The sequence below is a fragment of the Syngnathus typhle genome, linkage group LG15, assembly GCF_033458585.1.
Source record: "Syngnathus typhle isolate RoL2023-S1 ecotype Sweden linkage group LG15, RoL_Styp_1.0, whole genome shotgun sequence".
Lineage (NCBI taxonomy): Eukaryota > Metazoa > Chordata > Actinopteri > Syngnathiformes > Syngnathidae > Syngnathus > Syngnathus typhle.
In genome coordinates this window covers 397404-422722 of record NC_083752.1, presented here as the reverse complement: position 1 = coordinate 422722, position 25319 = coordinate 397404, and the positions used below count along the sequence as shown (strand labels likewise).

Below are 25319 nucleotides of genomic sequence, written 5' to 3'. Positions count from 1 at the left end.
GGCGACAATGCCATTTGGCTGGAGGCTACTCATAAACCCGGAGAGGGAGAGAGTGCACCATTCCTCACAGGTGACTGTACCATGTGACTTCAGGAGCCTTAAAAAGACAGCCAGCCAGCCGGTCCCGTGGAAGAACCAGAAGAGTCGAAAAGAAGAGCGTCGCAGGGCTGTCGGCACAGCAGCAGCAAACACCGACAGCCCAGAGATTCCTTTTCCGTATCTCCAACTGGTGTCCACAATGAGCTGCAGCAGCATCGCAGAGTCGGAGTTTTCCGAGGACGAATTGGACCTCGGCGCTCTTGGCCAAGGCGAGGACCGAGCAAGTCCGAAGACGCCGTTTGGAGACAGCGAGAGCTCAACCAGCAGCCCCGGTGACCCGGAGGAAGGCCAGAGCAAAAAGCGCTTGAGGCCAGTCCGCTCCAAAGCTCGACGGGTGGCGGCCAACGTCCGTGAGAGAAAACGCATCATGGACTACAACCAGGCCTTCAATGCTCTTCGCGTGGCTTTGAATCACGACCTGAGCGGCAAACGACTCTCAAAGATCGCCACGCTGCAAAGGGCCATCAATCGTATCTCTGCTCTCTCCGTATTCCTGAGCACAAACCCTCCGAGCAAGCCTTGCGCCCACGGGGAGTGCGACCGCTCAGCGGCGGCCATGACGGCATCTCGACTTGATGCCATCCCTCATCTGGAGCATCAGAGCTACGCTCCGTGGCACGCGTCCATCTCCCAGCAGACGCAGCCCCGAGAGGGCCGTTACGTGGCGAACGCTGCGTCCTCATGTCCCCCTTCACCGCACTACCCTTGTTATCCGCCGGAGGGCCAGCTCTACGGCGGCCATTGTGGCGGCCAGCCGCCCAGCCCTCTGCCCGGAATGTGGGGCTCCTGCACCCAAGCGTGCGTTGACACTTTTGTGGAGCCTTCTCCAGCATTGGGACGTCCCTGGCAGATGAACTATTTGCAGGAGTTTGAGCACAAGCTCTCTGCGGGATCAGACACACTGCTGTGAACATTGTTGGACAGTTGAATGATTTTAGGGGGGGGGGGGGTAGAGGTTCATTATTTGCTTTTGTTTCTTTCATTCTGCTGATTTAATCAACTCAGTATTGAAATTCAGCGTCTTTTACAGACTATAAGGCACACTTTAAATCCTTTTCTTCAAAATCAATAGTGCACATAAACCTATAAGCAGGTGCAGAGATTTGAAAAATGTGAAAAAGATGGTGAAAACATTCACAATGGTCATATGCGGATTGAAAATTCCACTTTCACTCTCCGTTTATTTCTCATTGAGTGTTGAAGATCCGCACAAGTGTATTTGAAAGAATCACAGCGTCTTGATGCGTTCGTTACACAACCATTTTTGATAATATTTATTTACTCTTTTGGCCTAAAAGCTGTGACTGTCTATATATTGTTTGTATATTTTAAAGTCATTTGAAAAACTTCCAAATTAAATGCGCATACTATATGACTCCTGTGTACATTTATTTATAGGATTGGCTTATCGTTACTTACTATCGTATGCACAACTCAAATCGAACTTTCCAGGTGTGCAAGGAATGGGTGTGTATTTGTGTGTGTGTGTGTGTGTGTGTGTGTTTGATTATAGCCTAAGGTCAGCAGCCTTGACTATTCCGTGTCTGCGATGACAGAGGTCCTTCAGTCGTTTGAAAAATGTCCTTGCAAGTCCATTCTTGTCATTTTTCTTGGCAAAAGTCGACAAAAGAAGAAGAGCATAGGTCAACCTGCAATACAGCATCTTTTTAGACTCAGTTCCTCAGGAAATTCCGGTTCCACGGACAAATTAAACAAGAGGAAGAAATTAAAAGAGCATCATCCCCCCTCCCAGTTGGACTTTGTTTTGTCAGTCCAAAAAATGTTTTCCCTGCCAAGGAGCATACCATGAATATATATAAGGAGGAAGTGCAGCGACAGATTTATGTGGGTGCAGGAAGGAAGAGCGAGCGAGCGAGCGAGCGAGTGAGCCCCATCATCAGTGTGGTGAAATCCCCTGTACTGGCCCGAAGGTAGCAATAAAGTTTTTTTTTTTCTTGTTGTTCTTTTTTTAAACAGCTTCAAGTTCTCCCAACAACTGAAAGAAGAACAGCAACAAGCTTGAAGGAAAGGGAAGGAGAGATAGATAAACCATGAGGAGGAGTGCAGTGATAGGAAGAGGAAACGTAAAAAAAACGAGAGTGACTTCAGTTTTTGAGTGTTGTTCAACAGACGTGAATCAATGGGAAAACTTGACTCACCAGTGCGAGACGATGTGGGGTGGGGAGGGGAGCTTTCAATGACAGCATGTCTTGCTCTACTCCCTTTTTGGCACATCACACTCGCTGCACTGCCTCTTTCTGATCTTGTCTGGCTCTGGAGATCTTTAATCAAAGATGCAATCACAGTATGGTGGAAATGAACACAAGAAAAGGATTTTCATATTCATGCATTCTGTTTTACACACCAGCATCGTTGGAATTGTTTTATTTTTATTTTTTACTACAAGTTGCTCTAAATTTGCAGTTGGCACCAAATGATCTCCACTGACAGCAGGCACCTGCTTTATTGTCACTTGAGTGTAATCTTTTGTCGTTGAGCCTTGGCAGCGTAATGCAAACAGGAACAGAGGAGGCAAATTGAGGAACAACTTTTTCATTTTTAGGAGGATTTGTTTTTTCACAGGTTACTCCTGGGGAATGGTACGGAATAACATTATTCATATACTAAATATGAAAAGATATGTCTATTTTTATTCATGCGGACTTCTGAGTCAAGCTGGAAGTGACCTCATCTCTCCAACAAATGAATGGAGTGTGCCAATGATGCATCTTTTTCTCAGACAGATCCGCCTCCTCAACACCTCTGGCTGTCAAACGGATGCAAGCAAAGATGAGCGAAATGATGCAAAGGCACAAGCGTGTGCTTGCGTGATAATGGGATGAGTCAAGCCCAAGAGTGAAGATGCATGTATGCTCTCCATACGTGCTCACACACTCACAAACACCATGACATCACCACTTATCTGCCTCTTATGAAGCTGTTTTTATTTTTGTCCCTAGCAGTCTCAGTAATGTGCCATTTTTATTTTCACTACTGTATCACTTGGACATTCCGTTTCATTTCTTGTTTTTCATTGTTGCACACCTATCATGGAAAATTCCCACCCTGTAAATGTTAGCGCTGCCATTTTCCAACAAATGAAACAAGTTGTAGCTTGTTTTTTTTATTTTATTGGGCTGTCTGACTTCACAGAGCAGCAGGCAGTATCATTAGCAAACACTAGATGGAAACACTGGACCACAACAAGAAGAGTATTATTTATTTTTTTCAAACTCCTGTCAGCTTTATATAGTGCCAAGCAAAAAAAAAAAAAGACTATATATAACCATTTAAGTGAAAGTGAATTCTTTCATTCTCCCACTATTTTAACATGTGTCATGCTAGCCCCTCGGCTTGAAAACCTTAAGCAGGACACTGAGGCTGGATCAAGTGGGTGCATAACAGAGGGTGCCTAAATAATGACAATAAATTGTTCTCTTCTGTTCCCATATACGAGGCCCCATCTCAGGAATATAAAGCGACACCTTGTGAAGTAATTGGAGGGCTACTTGCGCCGCGCTGTCTTTAATTATTCTGGGTTCGTTTCCGCCCTTCTACTTCTAATCAGCCTCTCACAAATAGATTTTTCCAACTAGATTGGTTTTGAATGCCTGTGCATCCATTTTTTTTTTATGTATTCAACCTGACAGAATAGATGGGCGGAAAGCAAAAAAATCTTTGTGGTTTAAGTCCAAGCAATCACTTTCTTTTTGCTCACAAATGACCCAAGTAATGAATAAACCCTAACCCGATGCTGCTGTTTTCAATCCCAACCTCAATTTCTTTTTATGCTTTTATCCTCTGGGTTTATGTGTCAGTCTTACTTGGTTTCACTCTACAGTAGTTTCCTTTTCACTGAGATGTTCTTTTTGCTTGTAATGCCACGGAAATTTGATCGTTGAACCATTTCTCTTTTCCAATCTTGAGACAGATATGGCAATTATTGAAATGGAAACGACGTGATAAATGTGACTAATGGGATCCAGCTGTCTGAAGCAGATGGATCAGTACAATGACCAGGTTTTTATTTTTGGGTGCTGAGATGGTAACATCAAAGAGCAAACATCATTGTCAAGCCATGGCCATTATGGTTCGCTTCCAAAGGGTGACATGGCAGGTGAGGCGCTGACATTAGTCCGATTTCAAATGAATGAGCAAAACAGGGTCACTTATTTGCCATTAAATAAGCAGACTGGCATTAAAAAGAGCTAAACTACTTTTTTTTGTTTTTTGTTTTTCACCCCATGCCTAAAGCACATCTTTAATCACTGGCATTGGACTTCCTAAATTGATTAGATCCCTTGTCGATCGGTAGCCAGTTTGGGGAATTTTCATAGCTTAGATTTCATTTCGAGCAAAAGGTTTAGTTCACGATTGATTATGCATTTAAATGCATTTCGAAGCGCATCAATTAAGAAAAAAAAAACACTATAAAAGGTAAGAACGGTTTTAATTCAAAGAAAACTTTCTCTAATGAGGCATTAATGAATATCTTTGACGTCTATAGCTGTCAATGGGAGTGAACGAGTTGGGGTTTTGTATTGGGATATTGGGGTTCAACTCCACAACTGACCAATATCAACACACAGATAACTACAAAGTAGCAGGCAAAACGGTGACGCTTTACAAAACGGTTGTGAATCACAAAGGATGATCCAACACCTCTTGAGCAAAAAAAAAAAAAAATCCCAAACAGCTCTACTCTGTCAGCTTCTTAAAATCTATGATGCAACAACAGAGGCCATCCCATGACCGCAACACGCACACATGGTGGATGGGGTTGGTGCTCCTTAAAAGATGAATAGGATATCCCGAAGCTACTCCGAGCTCCATTATTTCTACTTAACATGCAGTCAGAAAAAAGAGGGGTAATGAATGAGGCACGTGTTAACGGCCGGGACCGGCGCGCAACTCTTTCGCTTAATGGGGCACTCCAGGGGAGGATCACAAGCCACTAAGGTCCTTATTGTAGAATAACTGCCCCTTTTTTGGAGCTGCCCCATTTTTAAAAAAGCCTACGAGAAATTTAAAGCCGTTGGGCCCCGTTAGCGTCTTCAGAATAGCAATGAGAAAACACCCAAGGCTCAAATACATAATGCAACAAGGGTAACTCTTCATAAGGCAAGAGCTCCCGTTTGTTCGTGCTCGAGTTATCCAAGAAAAAAAAAAAAAAACAATCCATGTAATTCAATGCGATGATGAGGCATGGTCAAATAAATGAGCTGTGGGAGCGCTCTTCAAACACGACTTTGCTATCTTGCTGCTTCACTGGCACTCACACAAATTGAGGTTTGAAAGTCACACCCCATGAGAAGTGTCCAGATCACATTTCCTCTCTTTGTTTTAATGACGTAAGATAAAGCAATGATTAGCTATTGCTCCAAGACCCAATGGCTTGTAGTCACTTAGCTCCCATTTATCACTTCAGATATTAGTTTGGCCTCCTTGTCATTCCGTTGAACTCCTAAAAGGTAATCAGTCTGAAGCTTGTGCCTGAAGAAAGCAGCAAGCTGACTGATTGATGCTGGAATGAAACAAGACATTAAACAAGGACCAAGTGTGTGTGTGTGTGTGTGTGTGTGTGGGGGGGGGGGGGGGGGGGGGGTTAAGAACAACAACAACAAAAGGTTTGCCATGTGTGGAGCAGCAAAGCGGGTGCTCATTGTTTAATGGGCTGCTGCCTCTGTCTTTGTGTGGGAGAACAAAGACAATACAGTACCATTTCGTTTGGGCCGTCTTCTCGGACCTCCCAGATGGTAGAACCAGACTAGGAGCCAGTGTTTGATTTGAAAGAGAAAATGTGCAGCTCTGACCACGCTTCATCTGCTTGCTTATTTCGACATGTACGAGGAGATGCGGAGCACAGATTGGGGAAAGGAAGCCAAGTTCCTTTCAAGAAAATCAAAGCAAGTGTCGCTTATCAAATCACGCCGCATCCCAAAAACTTCATTTGCACAAAGACATCAATACCAACGATTTCAAATCTCACCAATCCATTTGGGCAACGAAATACAAATAGCCTGCGCATTTGCTAAAAATTCTTTTGATGTTGTGTTTTGCCCTTGGTGCAAATGCAAATGAAGTGCAAATGTTGTAATACAGTGAAATCAGTCAGACGGGAAAGCGCAGCAGATAAGAGATGCCGGGTCTTTTCATTCTGACGAGTGAGTGTGAAGATGACCTTTGAGAGAAGCGGGAGGACCGAGGGATGGTGGGTGGGGTGGCTGCATCGTTATAACCTTGACTGACAAGTAATGTTCTGTTTTGCATGGGCACTCTGAAAAAAATAAAAAAAAACAATGTTGGTGAAGCGATCAGAAGGGCTTCTCTATGAATTACAGGAGGGATTTTCTGCTAATGGTGCCTGCAGCCAAATTAATCTCCTTTGAAATTTCAATTCCTCAATTTGTGTACTGGCTCTCAAGAGTCACACCAAGGCTTTGATGTCATCATTGCAAAAGCGTTTGGGAGCTTATGTAGCCCCAAGTTTGCTCATCATGTTCAGAAAATACCAAGGAGTAAGCACACACCTTTCTTCTTCTTCTTCTTCACCAGTGCCTGGCTGACTAATTGAAATGTCTATGCTGTGCTGTAGCCCAAGAACATGGCTGATTTAGCGACAGTCATAAAATTCAACCCCACTCATAAAAATAGACTGAGGGGAAAAAATAAGCCGCTTGTTGCCGTTTGTCTCTCCGCTAAGTAATTATTTTTCCTGTCTTCCCTTAGCGTTCCTTGTTCTTCAAAGTGAAGAAGCACGCAAATACAGATGGCCAAAGGGAAAATTAATTTCTATTTCCAACAGGTTATCAACTGGCTAGAGTAAGTGGAATGTGTTTTGGTTCAGCGTGGAGACTAAGATTATTCGTCTGCTCCTGCAGCTACTTTCAAAAGGTGAGGTCCACAAAAAGAGATTCAAGAATGGCCATTCATTTTATATTCCACATAGTGTATAGATATTCCACATTGTATCAAAAGAGCAGTCAAGCATGGCACCTGAATGCCAACAGCAAATCCTCGGACTCAGTCAGACCCCTTCGCTCTTCCTTGCTGGCGGAAAAGGTTGCGCGCTTTCAAAAGGAGCCGCGACAAAAACAAACCAAAAAACAATTTGCAATGGATGCACACCAGCGAAGAGAAAGAGAAAGTTGGCACAACTCAAATTGGTTTTCACAAATGAAATATGGGAACATACATATTCACTTTCCATCTTAGACCTCTATAGGCGTCATTGGCAGTGAATGGGTTAAGAAGTGGACGGGCAGACTGAAAGACAAAATTCTCGGCAAGACGGGAGTGGAGAGTTCAGTTGCTGTGAGCGAGGTAGCTTAGGTAATCCCCAGTCGACGTAGCAGCCATAGGAGGGAGGGTCAACAACAACCTCGCAAGGAGTAAAAGCAGTGAGCTCATCTTTGAAGCTGTCAGTGGGAGCTGCAGGAACCAGGTGGAAGCAGGAACCACAAAGTAGGCCAGGCCCGCCTAGCCAGAGACAACATCCCAAAACCCAAACAGGAAGGGAAATAACAGGCCATGATGATGATTGAATTGGATCTATCCAGCCTGCATTTTATATGTTTAATCAAAATGCTTCTTCGACATGCGCCAGGTTTTAATGACTTGCTTCGGGGTGATTATTACAATGAGCGCAAAGCGCTAATGGCGTGCTTCACACAAGCCATTAAAGAATACAATTTGCAATGTTCTGGAATCGCGGCACCTGGTGGATTCTCCCGTGTGTTTACACAGGCGATGGGCAATCTTTTGTTTGTTTCTCGCTGCACATAAATCAAGCACGCAAACAAATGTGGGACGTTTCCATCCTTTCTATGGCTTACTACTATTGTCTGAAATGCAAATCGGAATGAGCATGCCGAGGTCTTGCACTGTTAGCGTGACAGCAATCGATGGATTCAAAGAGCGGGAAATGAGCTAATGGATGTTGGATGAGATGCTCAAAGGGAACCTGGCCAGGATAACATTGGACTATGCACAAGATAAGAAAGAGGTTGCATGAATAGCGAGAGGGCATTGTCCTGACAAAACTAACTCATTCACTGCCAGCCCAGTTTAGATCTTCCACGTCTGACTCTCGGCGTCACTGGTAGTGAATGGGTGAAAGAGAAAAAGAGGCTCAAATGCAATTGGCAGGCAAGTGATACAAATCTCAAAGAAGAGAAGAAAGATGCGGTCCAGTCACCTTCGGCAATATCCCGGAAGGGCGCCAACAAGATGCTGAATAGCAGTTTTGAAGATAGACGGATATGTTTATCACTTCAGGCTCTCCTCTTTCAGACGTGTGCTAGTTGCAGGGTGTGCAATTATTCAAGAGGTGTTTTTTTTTTCTCGCTTCTTACCTTTCCATCTTTGTGAAATAAAAGCAACCCAAGAGTTTTACGTCGTTGTTTACCCTCGGTCATCAAGCGAATCTTTAGGGTGTTGTGACAAAGGGAAGCTCTCTGCTGGAAATTTCCAGATGCAGCCTTGCACCTGCTCATCAGAAAGTCATCTTGCAAGCTTTTGCTAGAAGAAAGTATGTGGGCAGTGAGTAATGGGCAACCACTTTAGCAAGCTAATTTATCCTTAGCAACTGCAATCTTCACAGACTCTTGTCTCATCACTATGAGATACCGAGTGGCCTACCAAAATAAATTGACAAATGAGTCAAGAGCACGTTACGCAACCGCACTCCACAAATGATGCAAAAGACTTTTACCGACTGATATAAACAAAATTTTCCCGACGGGCTAATATATAAAATCGTTTTTGTGACCCCTTACAAAAAGATGTGTCTCAAATGACAGGAAGGATTGATTGGCAGTAGATATAAATCAATATAAATCAAATAAAAATGCAGTTAGATAAATGAGGTATTGTGCTGCAAGAAGAGACCGAAACATGAGTCCGCCTCGTCTACGGCGATCAATGTCTACGAGTTTGCGTAGAAAAAGACGGGAACAGCAAGAGTTTCAAGGGAGCAAATATGCATGATGATGAAAAAAAATCGCTAACTTGAGTAGAAGATACACAAATGCCATGAAAGCAGTGATTTTCTCTGTCCATCAGCAGGCACTCGGATTAGCAAGAAGATAAAGCACAAAACGTCATATGAAATCATGACACGGAAGCATCAAAAGGCTTGAAGTCAGTGAACAAAGCAAGCGCGGCAGCGTCGAGGGCATCAAAGGAGAAAGTCAAACTTGAGCTGTCTTTCATTTCGGTTTTTTTAGACACAAAGAAGGACAAGCATGAAGCGTGAACAAGGGCAATTCACAGGCGAGAGTGGAGCAGTGTGGCCTTTCAGTGCCATGCCGGTTGGAGTCCATGCAATTGGGAGCCGGCCACAAGACGACGTGGATGACAAGCGTTGGCTCTCTTAAGCACTGTTTAGTACGCTTACCCTTTTATATTTATCTATCTACCTCACAATTTCCAGCTCGATTTAATTCTATTATCAATCTGATTCAAACGTAAATATATTCTTTTATTTAGATACGTTTATGGCTATATTTACTGCGCACATCGAGTACACATTGCAGTGAAATTAAAACTCAATCTGACGCTGGATTTTCAGAAGTTAAAATCCCACAATGTATGGTAAGTGGTACCGGTTGTGGATCTGTTCCCGCCCGCACTTGAAAACCTTCCACTAAATCCATGCACGGATAGTTAGAGACACCACGCCAGCCAGGCTATATTGCTTTTTAAAGGCTTAGTTTGAAGGTCAACCAGCCGTGATCACACGCTTTGCTCGTCACTCTTTGATTCGATCTCTTGGCGCATAAGAGGCGCTGTCCGCGGTGCTGAAATATAAAGACGCCAACTGGGTCACACACGGTTGACCGAGACCCGACGCGTCAGCTGGGACTCATATTGAGTGCACTCTTTGTGCTTCACCTAAATGATCATGGCAAAGCATTCATGATTCTTTTTTTTTAGAGGCAGCAACTCAGCAATTGATGTTTGTCTTCATTTACTTCCACCAAGTCAATTGTCTTTTCAACATTTAAGTCCGCTTGAGGTATTTATTTCCCCCTCTTGTACAGTGAAGCCGCCGCGATGCGCGCACATCATCAATGCAAATCAAACTGGCTCCCTCCAGACACACACACACACACACACACACACACGGACGAGCGGTACAGTACGTCTCAGAGTGCGTGAGAGCAAGCGGGCGAAGGAGAGAGAAAGCCAGGAAGAGCGAGAGAGCGCGAGAGACAGAAAGCGAGCAAGAGAGGGAGATTATATAAAAGCAGCTTTGAGAACGCTGGCGAGCTGAGGTGACCGGAGGGAGGGAGGGAGGCAGGACGGCCATAACCCGTGAAAGAAAGTGATCGCTGCTCTTGGTGGATACACGCTCGTGAAGGTAAGCTTCAAACATTCTCTCATGTAAATACGTAGTGGGGAGGTGTGAGATTGCAGACCTTGGATGATTTCATACGTGACGTGTTCGGGCTGCCGTCATTGCTACCGCTTGAACAAAAGAGGGAAGATATCATGTGATGGAACTCATTCCAATGTGGAGTTGAAGCTAACTTGTTCAGCAAACTGTTGCTTGTGTTCTCTGGAGCACCGCACCCCTAGACATTCTTTTGTGGGTGCAGTGTGAGGCGGGAAGAGAACCGAGAGACCTCTTTTGGTCACACAAAAAAGTGGACAGAACAGAAGAGTCTTTTGAAAGTGACCATCATTTATGTCTTAAGCATCTCGACTACAAATTACGGAATTGATTTTTGGTGTCATTTCCCCCGAGTCTTAGATTGTAGAGATCGTGTTGATAAAATGCACTGCTGCAAATAAATGGAACATCTGCACTGAAAGATAATCCAGATTAAAAATGCTATGAAAGGTTGATGCCTCCAATAGAATTCAGCCTCAGAAATTGCAAACAAAAGAACTTTCCAGACAGGGTTATGAATTAGAGAGACACATCAGAAGCGCAAAAACTCACCAGACACCAAGGAAGATGTTGCATGATGTTGCACGATGCTGCAAGACACAAACAAAAACAATTTAGACTGCGTGACAGATATTTGCCTGCATTTTTACATGATGCGCATGTGTCCAAGGGTCGCCCCGGAGTCAGCGAGCACAAAGCGGGATATTAAATCCCACTCTGCTGTGACGCATCCAATTGTTGGACTCTGTGCCGACGACGGAGCGAGACTAAATGTCTGCGACGTTGCCAAAAGCTGCAGCTCCTGCCAAGATTATGAAGTAGGTTACTAGATGTGTCATTCTGGCGCCACCTAATCCATAAAATGGCCCTCCTTTCTGATGAGAGACTGTAACCGGAGCGGGCATGGCGGTGCTGCTCTCCAGACTGCACTGCCCCTTGAAGCAGGCTCAGATGTTACTGCTCTGCCTGGGAATCGCCTATCTCATGGCAGGCAGCGTTCTGCTCATGCACCGCTCCAACGTTCGAGTGGGCCAGCCAACAAGCCTCCTGGCGCTTCCTCCCTCGCTGTCGCTGGTGGCACCTCCGACCACCCTCCAGACTGCAGGCTTGGGCCTGAGGATACGCTCCAGATGGGCTACGGTACAGTTTGCATCTGGCAAGGTGGGACGCCACTGGCCTTCTCCAAGCCCGGGAGTCCAACACCTGCATCGCCACTGGTTTCACGCTATATTGCCAGAGAGCTCGGAGAACGCGGCTCCTGTCCGAAAGAAGCTCAGCCATAAAGGTACCGCCATCCATCCATCCATCCATCCATCCATCCATCCATCCATCCATCCATCCATCATTCCGCTGCATTAACAGAAAGCGCACCTTTGTTGTTTTGTCAAACCTGGTTTACATTGGAAAACACGCAATGGAAGAGAAGATGCATGGCATTTAAATATCATCAGACTGCTGAATAATGTATGAAGGTGAAAACCTACACATTTATGGTATATACTTGTGTCTGACTGTGAAGACTTGTGTCTGAGGCTGCGGTAAGACAAGGGGCACACGTCATACCTTCGCAGCAGACTTCATTATTCATTCATGAGCAGATAATCATGACCTGAGAACATTTAGAACACTTTACTTTCCATCTTTTAGATTGGAATCCTCGCAGTGACTCTGAAAGTACACTACCGTTCAAAAGTTTGGGGTCACAAAATGGTTTGGGTGACCCCAAACTTTTGAAAGGTAGTGTATATATTTATTTATAGATTATATATATAATCTTCTGTGTAAAAAATCTTATAATATATATATGTATACTAATATTCATAGATTATATGTAATCTTATACAAATATAAGATATAATTGATAATATTTAATTCATAATATTTTATTATAATAATATTTACACTACCGTTCAAAAGTTTGGGGTCACCCAAACAATTTTGTGACCCCAAACTTTTGAACGGTAGTGTATGTCACCGCTGGATTTAAAACAGATATACATTTGTAATTAACCCTCACAAGGGCTGCTCTTATGCATATGGCTAAGATATGGAATGAGTCTCGTATGGAATTTTATACACATTCATAGACGTACATACACGTGGTTTTCCAATATCTAGCTGGTCCATCAGATTTCTTTCCTTGCCCATCAGCGCTTTGACTATTTTAGCTGAGACGACGAATACAGTGGAAATGACCACCAATGAAAAATGTTCTCTCCTGCCTCATTCATAAAAAGCATCACACATGAGCTCCTCAACCATTTTTATTGTCAAGAGAATTATCTAGTCACTAAGGAGTAATACAGAGGAAAAATGTTGAGCGCTGGAAAAAGATCCGTTTTAATAAGTGCCATCTGGCAGAGGTTCTTATAAAACAAGTAGAACTCCAACACAGTCTTTAATTACACAAATCCATCGTGGTTTGGAGGGGGGATTGCCAGAGGGAAAATAAAGCACCATTAATATACACCAGTTAGAAAAAAAACAACAGAATTTTTAATAAATGAGCTTAAGAAACATAAAGAAAAATCAAATCAAATAATAAACAGTCAAAATAATAATTAAAAGTCGACCTCTATTTGTATCATGAAGAAAAAGAAGACTAAAAGAGGAATTGGTTTCCTTGACAAGCACTATAGAGTGTGCATCTTTAGTATAAAGAGGAATATTAAGTGGATAGTTGGCCCGGCCGGCTCTCATGCTGGGATCTCAAAGTTTGTCAAGTCTCTGCTGGTTACCTGGCAACCTCACTGCAACAAGAAGAATGCTGCAAGGCTAAAACTTTTAGTCATCCCCACATGAGCCCCATGAGACTAGATCCCATTTGATATTTCACAAACTAGAGATGAAAAGAGAATTGATGCATTTCAATAACAATACTGGGGGAGTCATTCCATGCCATTCAAATGCGTCAAGCAAGTCCGAGAAGACCCCATTCTTCAACTAACAATCTGCCAGGACTGCTTTTATGTTAAGACACTCATGCATAAAAATAAGTGCATTGGCATTTCGTGCACACAATGGCAGGCTCCGAGTAAATCATTTGTCACGCATCTGAGTCATCCAGCTTCACGCTGGCTGGAATTAGAGTGCATATGTATTATTTTCCATTTGTTGATACAGGCCAAATCATATTGTTTGTCTGGCCAAATGCCAAGCAATGTTTCACTATTCACCATACGACGCTGGCATCAATTTGGAAGAAAGGCCTATATTATGCGTTTCAAGTCATGGCGTTATTCCTCTCCTGCTCTTTTTTTTTTACACCAAAGATATCGATCTCATTCTTTTCTTTGCATCACCAACGGTGAGGATTATTAGACGGACGGGAATGTCCCTTGTCCTTTTCCTTGTTATATCCAGCTCCGCCATCTGTCTTGGAATTTAAGAAGGCAGCCCAGTGTCGGAGCCAAGCGCGCTCATTTTTATTCAGTCCGAGAGTTTGGGCCGCTTCCCTCCATTAAGCCCAGCTGCAAGTGCCTTTGGCTGCTTCTTCATTTTGATTAAAGCGCCTGCTGTGTGCGTTAGTGAGCTAGCACTCTAACCTAGGCTGATGCATCAACATGCAAGATGCCTCCTCCACCGCTAGCTTTCTTTTTTTTAATGCTCCAATGCAGCATCTGCTGCTGTTTCTTTTTTCCATTCAAGACCTTGCTGCCAAAGCTTAGCGCAGTATTGGTAGGCAGCTATGAAGACTTGTCCCAGGTGCTGCCACCCTTGCTTCACCATAAAGTAAACTATTTGATGCTTTTACTGCACAATAAAATGAAACTGAATTCAAACAATATCAACTCTATGGTGCCCAAGGTTAGCTTGTTTTGTCATTTCTCTTCTTTCTTTGAAAGCATAAAAAGAAATCTTTGACATTGAAATTATATTGCAATGCCAATAGCAGTCAGCTATTTAGTGCATATGTATGAATGGGAATATTTGTACTAACTCATAGAAAAAAAAAAAAAAAATCACCACATTATGCAGATAAAGTACGGTGTAGAAGGAATGATGGAAGGGTGAAGAAAGAGTGGCGGACAAATTACAAGAGGCCTAACTGGCTGAGAAGTGGCTTGGTTGGCAAGCTCAAGGCTCATGTTGGCCAGCAGCACCAACTGGGAAGCAGGCAAAGCAGGAGGACACGGTCTTCTCCAAAAAGGATTTATTTTTAGTGCAGGACGAAAAGTCTTTTGCAATTTGTGGAGAAATTTGATGAAATATATGCTACACAACAAATTGAGGAATAATTCGTTTTGAAATCAGGGACTAGTAAAAATGGTTCAAATGTTTTAAAAAGATGAATAGTAATAAAGCAATATCTTTTGAAAGTAAAGACAATTGGTCTTTTCGGTTGATGGACAATTTCTCTTTGCTGGCCACATAAAATGATGTGGCGGGCTGTATCTGGCCCCCGGGGGCCTTGGCTTTGACACCTGTGTTGTCGATAAACAACCAATGAACTGCCGGTTACTTGGAATTTTGATTTGGTATTTCAGTACCTGACAACATCTGACAGCACAAATCCCCACAAACAGTATAGCTTGGTCGAAAGTGGGCTTTGAGGTTCGAACATTTCGACTGGCTGCCGATCGAGTCAAGAGCCTTAGAGGATATTTCGGGCAGATTGAATTCATCAATTCCATAGAGTGGTGCAAAGATTCAGTGCCGCCACATTTATCTTCGGCAACACCTTTTCGCGTTTTAGTAAGGGGAGAAAAGAAGAGAAAATGGAAGCTCAAACCGTCGTAGCCTTGAAATGTTAAAAGCAAAAACAGACTCTCGGGAGAGATTCTGAAATAAATTGAAAAGTCAACACGGACTGCATTCCGGGCACCCATCGACGGAAAACAGCAGACACCTCGCCAACAAATAAAAGACATCATATATAACGGAAAAGGATGATTAAGGGGATATACAATGAAGTCTTCTGAAGAAACGGAAGAAAAGACACATTTTAAAAAAAGATTCTGATCCATCTAGGGACCTACATTGGTTGCTTCTCGCACAACACCAGCGAGCGTGCCCTTGGAGGAATTCTGCTTTATGACCTGCGGAAAATGACCAGCTCTCTGTGTCATGACACCTGCTCAGAAAGGTAATGCATTTTTTCTTTTCCACCAATGTGGGGACAACAGAACAGAAGCCTTGCTGTTTGAGTAAATGCTTTGGCTCTCAGGCTCCTTGGTGAAAGCCTCCTGTGTCTTGAGCTAGCCGAGAGCCAGCTGGCTAGATGACAGTAAAAGATGAGGCTGGGTGAAAGAAGCAAATGCAAGTTGCAAAAGGAAGGACAGGGGAGCTGCGTGTTTTACACTTTAAAGTGATGACAGCTACGGTGGCTCCACAAAAAAATGCAATCTCAGAGCATGATTGCATAATCATGTGGAGAAAAGCAGGTGGAAAGCAAAATCAGAAAAGGAAGGATTCTTTTGTATACCTGCAGATTTGCTGCTGACAACTCAAACAACCAATCAAACCTTAGCCCCTCTTTCACCCCTAATCCACGCCGACTCAAATCCTTGCTCGTTAAGACAGTAGGCCAATTACTGCGAGTGGCAAAAAACGAAAAAGTCAAGGCAATTTACGAGAAAGCGTCAAAAGCTGGTATGCAAAGGTCACTTTTGATGAGCTCCTCTGTCTTTGCCCGAGAACAGAGGAAAAAGATGGAAAGTGCGGAAAAGAAGTCACAGCACGTGTGACTTACGGCAGCTCAATAAAAAAATATTGAAAAATAAATAATAATAATTTGCTAGATGTGGTAGAACTTTGACATTGTGTACTATGGATTAGATATGAAGAGTTTTGACATAAAGAATGCATTGAAATGATCATGTGTGTGTGTGCTGTTAGTGGGTACCAGTTTGCAGGATTGGAGTACGGCGCCGAATGTCACTGTGGCAACAAAATCAATAGCCCGCAGGTTGCCGAGGAGGATTGTAATCTGGCGTGTCGGGGTGAAAGGAGCTCTCCTTGTGGCGGAGTGGGGCGTCTCTCCATTTACAAAGTGCAGGAGCAGATGCCTGGTCACAGAAAATGTGAGTCCTTACACAAAATCTGCACATACAAGATGAAGTGGGGTTGGGGAATCCCAAAAATGTTGACATTTGGGGAATAGAGGCCAGGCTGGAATACGCAAACTCGCCTATAATGGATGTGCATTTTAAATGCATCGATTCACCAAGATGCATTCTCTGAAGGCCTGCACAAAGTACGTCAGTGTCAAATTGCTGACAAAGCAATTCGACAGCAGCTCAGCCTCAGCCTCTCAATCCATCCATTTCCTCAGGCCACCTTTAAATCGTTGAAAAATATGTTCTATCCCTTCTTACCCTACCGCCGTGCCCATTGAGGATTTATACAAACATGCCTTGGGTGTTTTTGTGAGCTTTGGAAATAATTCACATTGATTCCCACCTGGCTGTATTCAGCACTCCGCCATAAATACACGGATTAATACATACAGTGAAGGTTTATTTTGAAAAATTCCTGATCGATTATTGAAACTTGGTTGGTTAGAATTTGTTCTTTTTCAGTTCCATATGATCATTTACGGAGTCAAGTGTAAAGACCCTGAAAGCTAATTCTAAATTATGAGCTCAAATTGGAAATCTCAGTCCTAATTAATGTTGTTTTATTTTTTTTGCTTGCTTGCTTTTGCTCCAGTCAAGAACGCTCACCACCGAGGCTGCTTCAAATTGGTGAATGCCACTATCAACAACTTCCCTATCCACTCATTTCAAACCAATCTAACCACTCAGTCCTGCATCGAGACGTGCACCGACAAGGTTTGAATACATTTTTTCAAACATAACCATTGTAGCAAGGCCCGTATTGCCTGTGGCGGACTTCCATCCCAGCATTTGATTTGAAATGAAAATACAATGTCAAATATTGGGTAGCGACTATATAGGCCCGCCCAAAGCTGTCTGCATGATTAAAATAAACGAGTGTTATCAATGTGCAGGAACATGTGAGAAAATATAAAAGGGCACTCAGATGAGTCACGTGAACATTTGTGCATCTGCTTTGTAGGAGCTCCCGCTTGCTGTGTTCAAGCATCCCCATTGTTTCTGTACTTGGACGTCGTCTCTCTTCAACTTGGACCAGCAATTTGCTAAAAATCGATGCATGGAGAACACTAGCCTGAGCGCCATTAGTAACGCCACGGCAACAACGCTCATTATGCAGGACTACTATCAGGTCTATCATACACCTGTCCTTGGTGAGCTATTTAGTAGGATGGAATTCTTGCAGTATATGCACTTATCACTTTCTGGTGGCTTATTACTTTGGGGTTACTTGAAATTAATTCACCCTGCACTCTTTCAATTTCAAAAAATCCAGACTCCAGGTGCAAGGAAAGGATGTTTCTACCTAAGAGATCCAGCTCACTTGTGGCTCTCTCCAGTTTCCCCGGTGCCGGCAACACTTGGGTCCGACACCTGATTGAGCTGATGACGGGCTACTACACGGGCAGCTTCTATTTTGACGGCACCTTGTATAGCAGAGGTGGGAATGGCATCATGTCTAAACAGCTGCCTTGCAGATAGATGATCATTTGGCTTGGCTTCTACTTCTGCCAGGTTTCAAAGGAGAGAAAGACTTCTGGCGGAGCGGTCGCAGCATTTGCGTGAAGACTCACGAGAGTGGAAAGAAAGAGATTGAAATGTTCGACTCGGCCATCCTGCTGATTCGAAATCCTTATCGGTCTCTGATGGCTGAATTCAACCGCAAATGCGCTGGACATTTAGGACATGCGTCCGATGAGCAATGGAAAAGCAAAGGTAACGCTTCGTATTGTGATCTCGAGAAATCGTGGTTGTTTGAATCAGGTCCAATTTGAGGCCTGCCTCGTACCTACCGCCATATTTACAATTTGATGCATCACGCGTGGGGACTTGGCAATGAGTCACGTGGCAGCTACGGCTGGCTGCTTGTTTTCCCATCTCTGATACTACACAGGAAGTAGGCAAATTCCCAGGACGACTAAAATCCTCCCCCCCCCCTATCCTATCGATCGCTCTCACACAGTACTGTGAGCTTTGAAAATAAGCTCCTATTTTATCCCCTAGGCGCCGAGACAAGGAGACAAAAAAAATGAAAAATTCATTCGAGTTGCCAGCCAGGGCAATACCGCACACAAAGAAAAATGGCCGTCTCCAACGACACGTCAGTACGGAAACGATTATGGAGTCGAGCCCTCCGATTCTCAAGTGCAATTAACCGCATGCATGAATTCATGCTGTCCTCCATTGACCCCATAGATAGTTTTGTTCGAAAAAAGTAATTAGCACTGGTGGGGAAATTGATATGATTGCAAATAGTGTGGACTGTATGGTTTGAACAGATAAACATTAGAAAGGGCAGTGTGCTGACCATGAGTTTAAATCTTCATTTTGCATGAATTAATCATTTCTAAAACATACAGTATTTTGTCTTCATAAGGAATGAAGGTCCCATGGGATTTATGCTTGCAGTTTAGCTCTTTAGGCAATGTAGGACTTTTCAGGACAGAACTTTGCTTGCAATGTCTGCCTTAGATGTGGAGCCTGTGGAAAATGAAATAAATACAACGAATCAGAATGATGGGAAATAATATTACATCCACCACACTCAACTGAGCAGAGAGAGAATCTGCATCTCAATCAAGTTCACCAAAATCACACAACACCAACTACGCCACAATTTAGACCAGCTCCAAGCTAATCTAAAATCCAGTCTACTTTTGTTCAGCATTGGAACGGACATCATGGCGCATTGGACCCAGAGTAATCATTACAAGCATCATCGTTCTGACTCATGCAGGCAGCACATTCTGTGCACAAATAGACCAGTCAACTATTTTTCCTTGATGCAAATGTTCCCAAATAATCCGAAACATACATTATGCATGACCATAACAAAGACAAATCGCTTCACTTTCATTTGAAATCAATCCACGGTATTTAAGAGAAATGAAGCCATTTTACAAAGTAGCACAAGCTAATCAACAAAAGAAAGAATAACGAAATGCACTATGTGTTAATGCAATCTTACGATCAAAGTACCCTGTTCAACATTCTAACATAACAGGCCTTCCGAATGACAACAACACAAAAGCTTCTGAATGAAAACACGTCACGGCGTGCGTATGAAAAGCTTCCCCCGCGTATCACAATAAAATAACATAAAATAAACATCTGTCCGTGCAACCCTGTTCCGCTCTTTATTGCAGAATGGCCCGAATTCGTCTCCAGTTACGCCCCCTGGTGGGCATCCCACGCATTGAGTTGGTTGAAGTTTGGACGTCACCTACACGTGGTACACTACGAGGAGTTACAAACGGCTCTTCTCCCTCAGCTCCGGCTCATCATGGCTTTCCTGAACGTCACCGCCACTGACGAGCGGCTTATCTGCGCTCAGAGTAACCAAGATGGCTACTTTAAACGGGCCCGGCAGTTAACCTTTGACCCGTTTACACCCGACATGAGGCGAATGATTGACGCCTTCATTCGTACTGTCGACGAGGCACTACAGAGCAGGAACTTCAGCGGACTTCCGAGAGAATATTTACCCAGATGATGGCATGGAAAATAGAGAGCAAACCACACACAATGGCCAATGGAAGAGGACCAAGCGGTTCTTTGTCAGGCCAGATGTCCTTCGAGTGGAACCAAACGAGAGATTAGAGGAGAAAACAAATCGTACGGTGAACGCCGAAGCCTCTAAGCTGGACCTTTGTGTGAACAGCAATGCTAAGAGAGGATTTCACAAGATGTGCGTGCGTGTGGCACCGGAAGTGGATTATCCAGCATAGCGTCGAAAGAATGAGATGCAAATTGAAGATGGAAATAGTTCCCTCATCTTCTCTGTCATATTCTCTTTTGTGGTACACCCGCAGAAGATAGCGACAGGTCTACCTGATGGCTCTCAGATTTGTTCCCTGCTGCTGCACACTGGCAATGCTGTCAAATGCGTCTTTTAATTAAAACCATTTTCATTGCATTGTAAAACTCCAGTTGGTGAAATTGAATGACTGAAGGTATTGATGATCTTCATTTCAGAAGCCCACATCAGCTTGATTCAAAATTCCTTTTCAAACAGACTGCGGCTGATAAAAATAGCAAAAATATGTGAGTATATTTTCAGGTTTTTTAAAAAATAATAACATTACAGCTTCGAGAGTGGCTTAGAGCGATTACAGTCTGTATCTTTCTTTCAGCCAAAAACATTGACAAGCAAATACACAAATCCTTTGGAGTGTGAGGAACACACACACGACATAAGCTCTTCACCATCATGCCCACCTTTTTGGCAAAAAAAAAAGTGTCTCAGCAGTTCTCTTTATGGATAGAGGGAGACTAAGTTGCATCTTTCAGCTTGGAGGCTTATTTGAATTCTCTTAAACAGGTGTTTTATTCACAGGTCATTTCACAATAAGCTTTGTTGGCAAAGCCCCACCTAAAGCCTCGAAGTCATCTGTCACAAAAACCTCTTTCAATGGATTGATATCTTCTGACATTTTAGTGCCACTTTGCTTGGAGTTACTCTCCTCAAGTTAAGGATGCAAAGCATGTGGCATTTCCGTCAAGGTGAAAGCCACACCGGTGAAAGACAAGAGAACACTGGAGAAGGAAGATAAGAGTGCTGCATGATGATCAAGTCAAGTGATCTTCCCTACGTGAGCGAGCAGCAGATGTACGCACGTGTCCGCATTGTCACCAGCGTAGGACAAAGACATCGGGAAGGGAACCTTCATTATAAATCACTTCTACTTCAATCAGTATCGGGGAAAGAATTAAAACTTTGCTCGTCCAGTGGACTACATTAAATCATGTCGAATGATTTAACGGCGGGGGAATTGATGGGACTTGTAATTTGGTTGCTTTCCTTCAGCACAAATAGGTCAACAAGAACCGAAAGTCAACAGCGTCACATTGTGGTTAACTTTGAATAAATCCAATTGAGCAATTCAGGCCATAGCCAGAATAGTGAGGATCTTACACAGAAAGACAAAAAATAGAAATGGAGTGAAATCAAATAATACTCAAATGGAGCTTTGCAGGTAGTCACATCTCAGGGGGAAAAGAAGTCAACACAAAGAAGAGCCACAACATTCATTCCACGCCAAAGTTGTTATCCTTCCAATCTAGGAAAAACAACACATTTGTCACGGTTGATGCCTGAGATGTCTGTCCAATTTTAGCCGAGAAAACTCCACTTCTACTTGAGGATGCATGTTGCGGCATCTTTCTCTCTCTCTCTCTTGCGCTGTTCCCTTTTTTATAAACTCTCCCTGGTGAGCCTATTTACTTATTTAGAATTGACTTGACCATGCTCGGTTTCAAAAATAAATCAGAAGTGGTTCACTTGTTATTCAGCACTTCAGGGTATACTTTTTATGACTGAAGTAATTCAAGGACACCTTTTTACATTTAGTACTTAAAGGCATATTATTCTGAAGTTAGTAATAATATTCGACAAAATCCAATGTGTTTTTAATAAAGAATGACAGATTTATGTATTATTCAGCATACAAAACTCAATTTATTTGTGTCGATCTCTAATTACAAATGCCGCTAGGAATTCCTGTCCATTACTCTGTTGACAAACCACTTACAGGAAATGACACACTGAAATATTTATGCAAATCTAATGGAAAGCGATTTGATCCTTTTTATGAAAATAACTCCTGATCAATCCAGCCTGCAATAATGATAATTACTTCATTATAATTATTTTCACGTTTTGAGTGACTCACTGTCATTCACAGATTTATGTTGATTTTACAAAATCAAAACTAATAAATATGTAGCCCATCATTAAAAAGATTAAATGGATGAAAATAATTCAAAATGAACTACGCCATGATTACTTTTTGAGTAACAGCGCCACTCTGTGGTGATTCCAGGTATATTTTCTATACTCTTACAATAATACATCATTTATATGAACCTAGTCAACAGACAGATTTTATTAAGATAAGACCTTTTATTGTCATGCTCATGAATACGTGTTTTTTTTTTTTTGGGCTTTTATTGGAGTATGCAGAAAACAAAACACACAACATTACTGACATCATTGATAAGAGTTGGCAGACAGGGAGCATGCTTTTTTATTGACATTTGCAAAAACATTGCCGAGGTTACGTTTCATTTCTGAAAAACACATTTCCAAATGTCAAATGCCTCTCTACAGACTGGAAAAATAACCATCGCCTTTGCACTTGCGTTAAAAAAAACACAAAAAGTTGAGTGGTAAAACCTCTCCTTGAGTCAATTAAATCAATTTGCCCTTTCCAGTTGAATTTCATTACCCAAACAAATTCTACCAGACAAGCTAAAAGGTGACACGGAAAATGGAAAATGTCACATGTAAACAAGCGTCTCATTTCCCTCCTGCAGACAATTGACTTTGGGGCCAAATTCAGATGAATCCTTTCAAACAAACACATCATTCATGCCCATGGAAGATCTAGTCTGGTGTCCAAAGAGAGTCATCACAGTGAGATAATGAAAAGATTGCGACAGCCTGAAAGCCATCCAACTCCTTGTGCATTTTGACTAAATCATAGCGAGTATTATTCACAAATACACAGTGTGCATTTCACCAGAGCATTTGCATAAAACCACCGCTGTGACAAGGAACGCTGGAGCCCGTCACATTTGCGTAGGTGCACTTGTGTCACCTGCTGCCAAATCTCCGTGGGTAACAGTCATGTCAGTCTAATGCCTACTGACAGCCACTTGTCATTTTGTAAACAGAGGAATTGATGCTCACTTGCATTTCTGCATTACATGAGGCACCACATCAAGTTAGGGGGGAAATCCTGTTTGGTTAATATGTAAGAATTGTTACGTACACCAGAAGTTTGTCAGAAATTGGATGTGTGAAAGTAAGATTTTATTGCTGTTGCTACTTTTGGTTCAAGCCCTAAAGGTTGCTGCTGTTACAATTATTATACTGCTGTCAAGGATGATGTATTATTATTATTATTATTTGGCAAAGTGAACTTTTCCAATGTACCACTAGATGATGCCAGAGCTCCTTTCGGGGAAAAAACAGGCCGCAGATGTTTTGGGAATGACCCATACACTGCACCTGCCCTCTTGGTTTCATAACACTATGTGATTGAAATGTGAGATGATTAGACATTATTTTGACTTAATAACTGCACTGACGACTGAGAGCAGAATATCTGCCTGTCTTCAATGGATGTGTTCAACAGGTGTCTGTGAAGGACAAAGATGCCCCCAAATGCCGCTCCTGTAACGGTGTGAGCAGCAGGACAAGAGGAATGATGCCTGGCTGCAATCATTACGCTGTGACACTGTGAAAAATGATGCACAGGTTTGGACGGAGAAGTCAGAGACTGGCTCGTCGTCATAACCTGCAGGTCTCAAATCATTTTGACTTGGGTAAGTCAAGTCACGGAAAAGTCAAGTCCAATGTCTCAAGTGAAATCCCCTTTTTTCATACAGCACCTGGTCTTATTGTAAGTTATATATATATATATATATATATATATATATATATATATATATATATATATATATATATATATATATATATATATATATATATATATATATATATATATATATATATAACACCTCTCAAAAATAATGTTGGCTACTCTAATTAGACACCACTTCATAACAAGTCAATAATCTTTAAAAGTTGTCATCAATTTATTTAAAATCTATTTTCAATTTTCTGCTGACCGTTTCTTTTTTTTTTTTTAAATAGAGAGCACACGTTGCACACAATCTGCAGACTGATGCCAATGTTATGGAAACGAGGGCATCATAGACAGGCAATAATATAAAAGTAAAATACAGGTTATAATTTGTGTGTCATCTCAAACCTACCGCTTTACTGTGCCCGTCGTTTCCATTGATGGAAGGAAGTGAACTCTCAATGACAGCAAGTCTTTTGGCAAATCCTTCTCTCCACTTCGGCATCGTTGAATTGTTTGGACTACAAAAGTCCTTCCGGGTAAAAAAGATGGCGGATTAGAGAAACCGATTGGCTGCACCCATAATTACCTTGTTTAGTAGTGCCGCCCCAAAGACTGGGACATAAACGATAAAAATGCATAATACATAATAGATGAAACCGAACGGAGTCGAAAATAGATGAGAAAAGTATCTAGCAAACACCTGGAGGGATAGATTCATATTTTCTACAATGCTAGAGACTCCTAGTGCACAATAAAATGTATTTAAAAGCTAAAAAATATACATGACTAAGGTGCAAATAACTATCTTTCAGACAGTGTGAACAATTAGTATTCGGTTTTTATGATATTTGTAAAATATATATTATGAATTAGAGCAATTATGGTAGTGTACCAAACAGTGTCCATTCAGTAAGTGCAAGTCTATACCAAACAAACATTTTACACATTTCATTTTGAACTAACATTTTCTGAACATGAATTTCATCTTTTTATTTACACAGCCCAAAATGATTCACACAATTGAATTTGCCGTTGCGAAATACAAAATTCACATAAACTCTCAATTTAGTATAGCTAAGAAAAACATTCCTTTTCCATGTCTCGCAGCCTAATGTGTGTGTGGTAGTGATGGTTTGAGGCAATTTATCTGAAGCGTAACGCTCGGCCACAAAAAGTACACTTGGAATGTTCCGGACTTATCACAAAAGCCATAGAATGTTGAACAATGGCTTTAACAACAATTAGTCACAGCTAGGCAGAAAGTATGTAATCCAATTATAGCGGCTGTCACAACGCAGCCCTCCCAAACTCCCCCATGTAGATATTTAATCTGATTGAAGGAATTCTTTTAGTGATGTCACCACATTTGTGCAATTTGTTGTGCTTTAGGTGGAA

At 42.3% G+C, this 25319-nt stretch overlaps 2 protein-coding genes across 2 annotated transcripts; both read left to right on the top strand.

The window, feature by feature from the left end:
- Positions 1-155: 155 nt before the first annotated feature.
- bhlha9 (basic helix-loop-helix family, member a9) lies at positions 156-953 on the top strand. Its single transcript, XM_061300275.1, is given in 2 exon segments — positions 156-928; positions 930-953. Coding segments are annotated over 2 exon segments (714 nt in total). The 5' UTR covers positions 156-238.
- Positions 954-10380: 9427 nt separating this feature from the next.
- On the top strand, positions 10381-20481 carry wscd1b (WSC domain containing 1b). The gene is made up of 9 exons (XM_061299765.1): positions 10381-10462; positions 11166-11780; positions 15467-15581; positions 16334-16518; positions 17147-17268; positions 17516-17705; positions 17828-17992; positions 18067-18267; positions 19698-20481. Exons 2-9 carry the CDS (start codon positions 11399-11401, stop codon positions 20042-20044), a joined length of 1707 nt encoding a protein of 568 aa, XP_061155749.1. The 5' UTR covers positions 10381-10462; positions 11166-11398; the 3' UTR covers positions 20045-20481.
- Positions 20482-25319: the final 4838 nt, after the last annotated feature.

Bases quoted from the DNA above. Each gene is read 5' to 3' on its own strand.
- wscd1b (XM_061299765.1), top strand. From the start codon at position 11,399: ATGGCGGTGCTGCTCTCCAGACTGCACTGCCCCTTGAAGCAGGCTCAG. The intron at 11,781-15,466 runs GTACCGCCATCC...TGATCCATCTAG, and splicing joins AAAGAAGCTCAGCCATAAAG to GGACCTACATTGGTTGCTTC. The intron at 18,268-19,697 runs GTAACGCTTCGT...TCTTTATTGCAG, and splicing joins TGAGCAATGGAAAAGCAAAG to AATGGCCCGAATTCGTCTCC.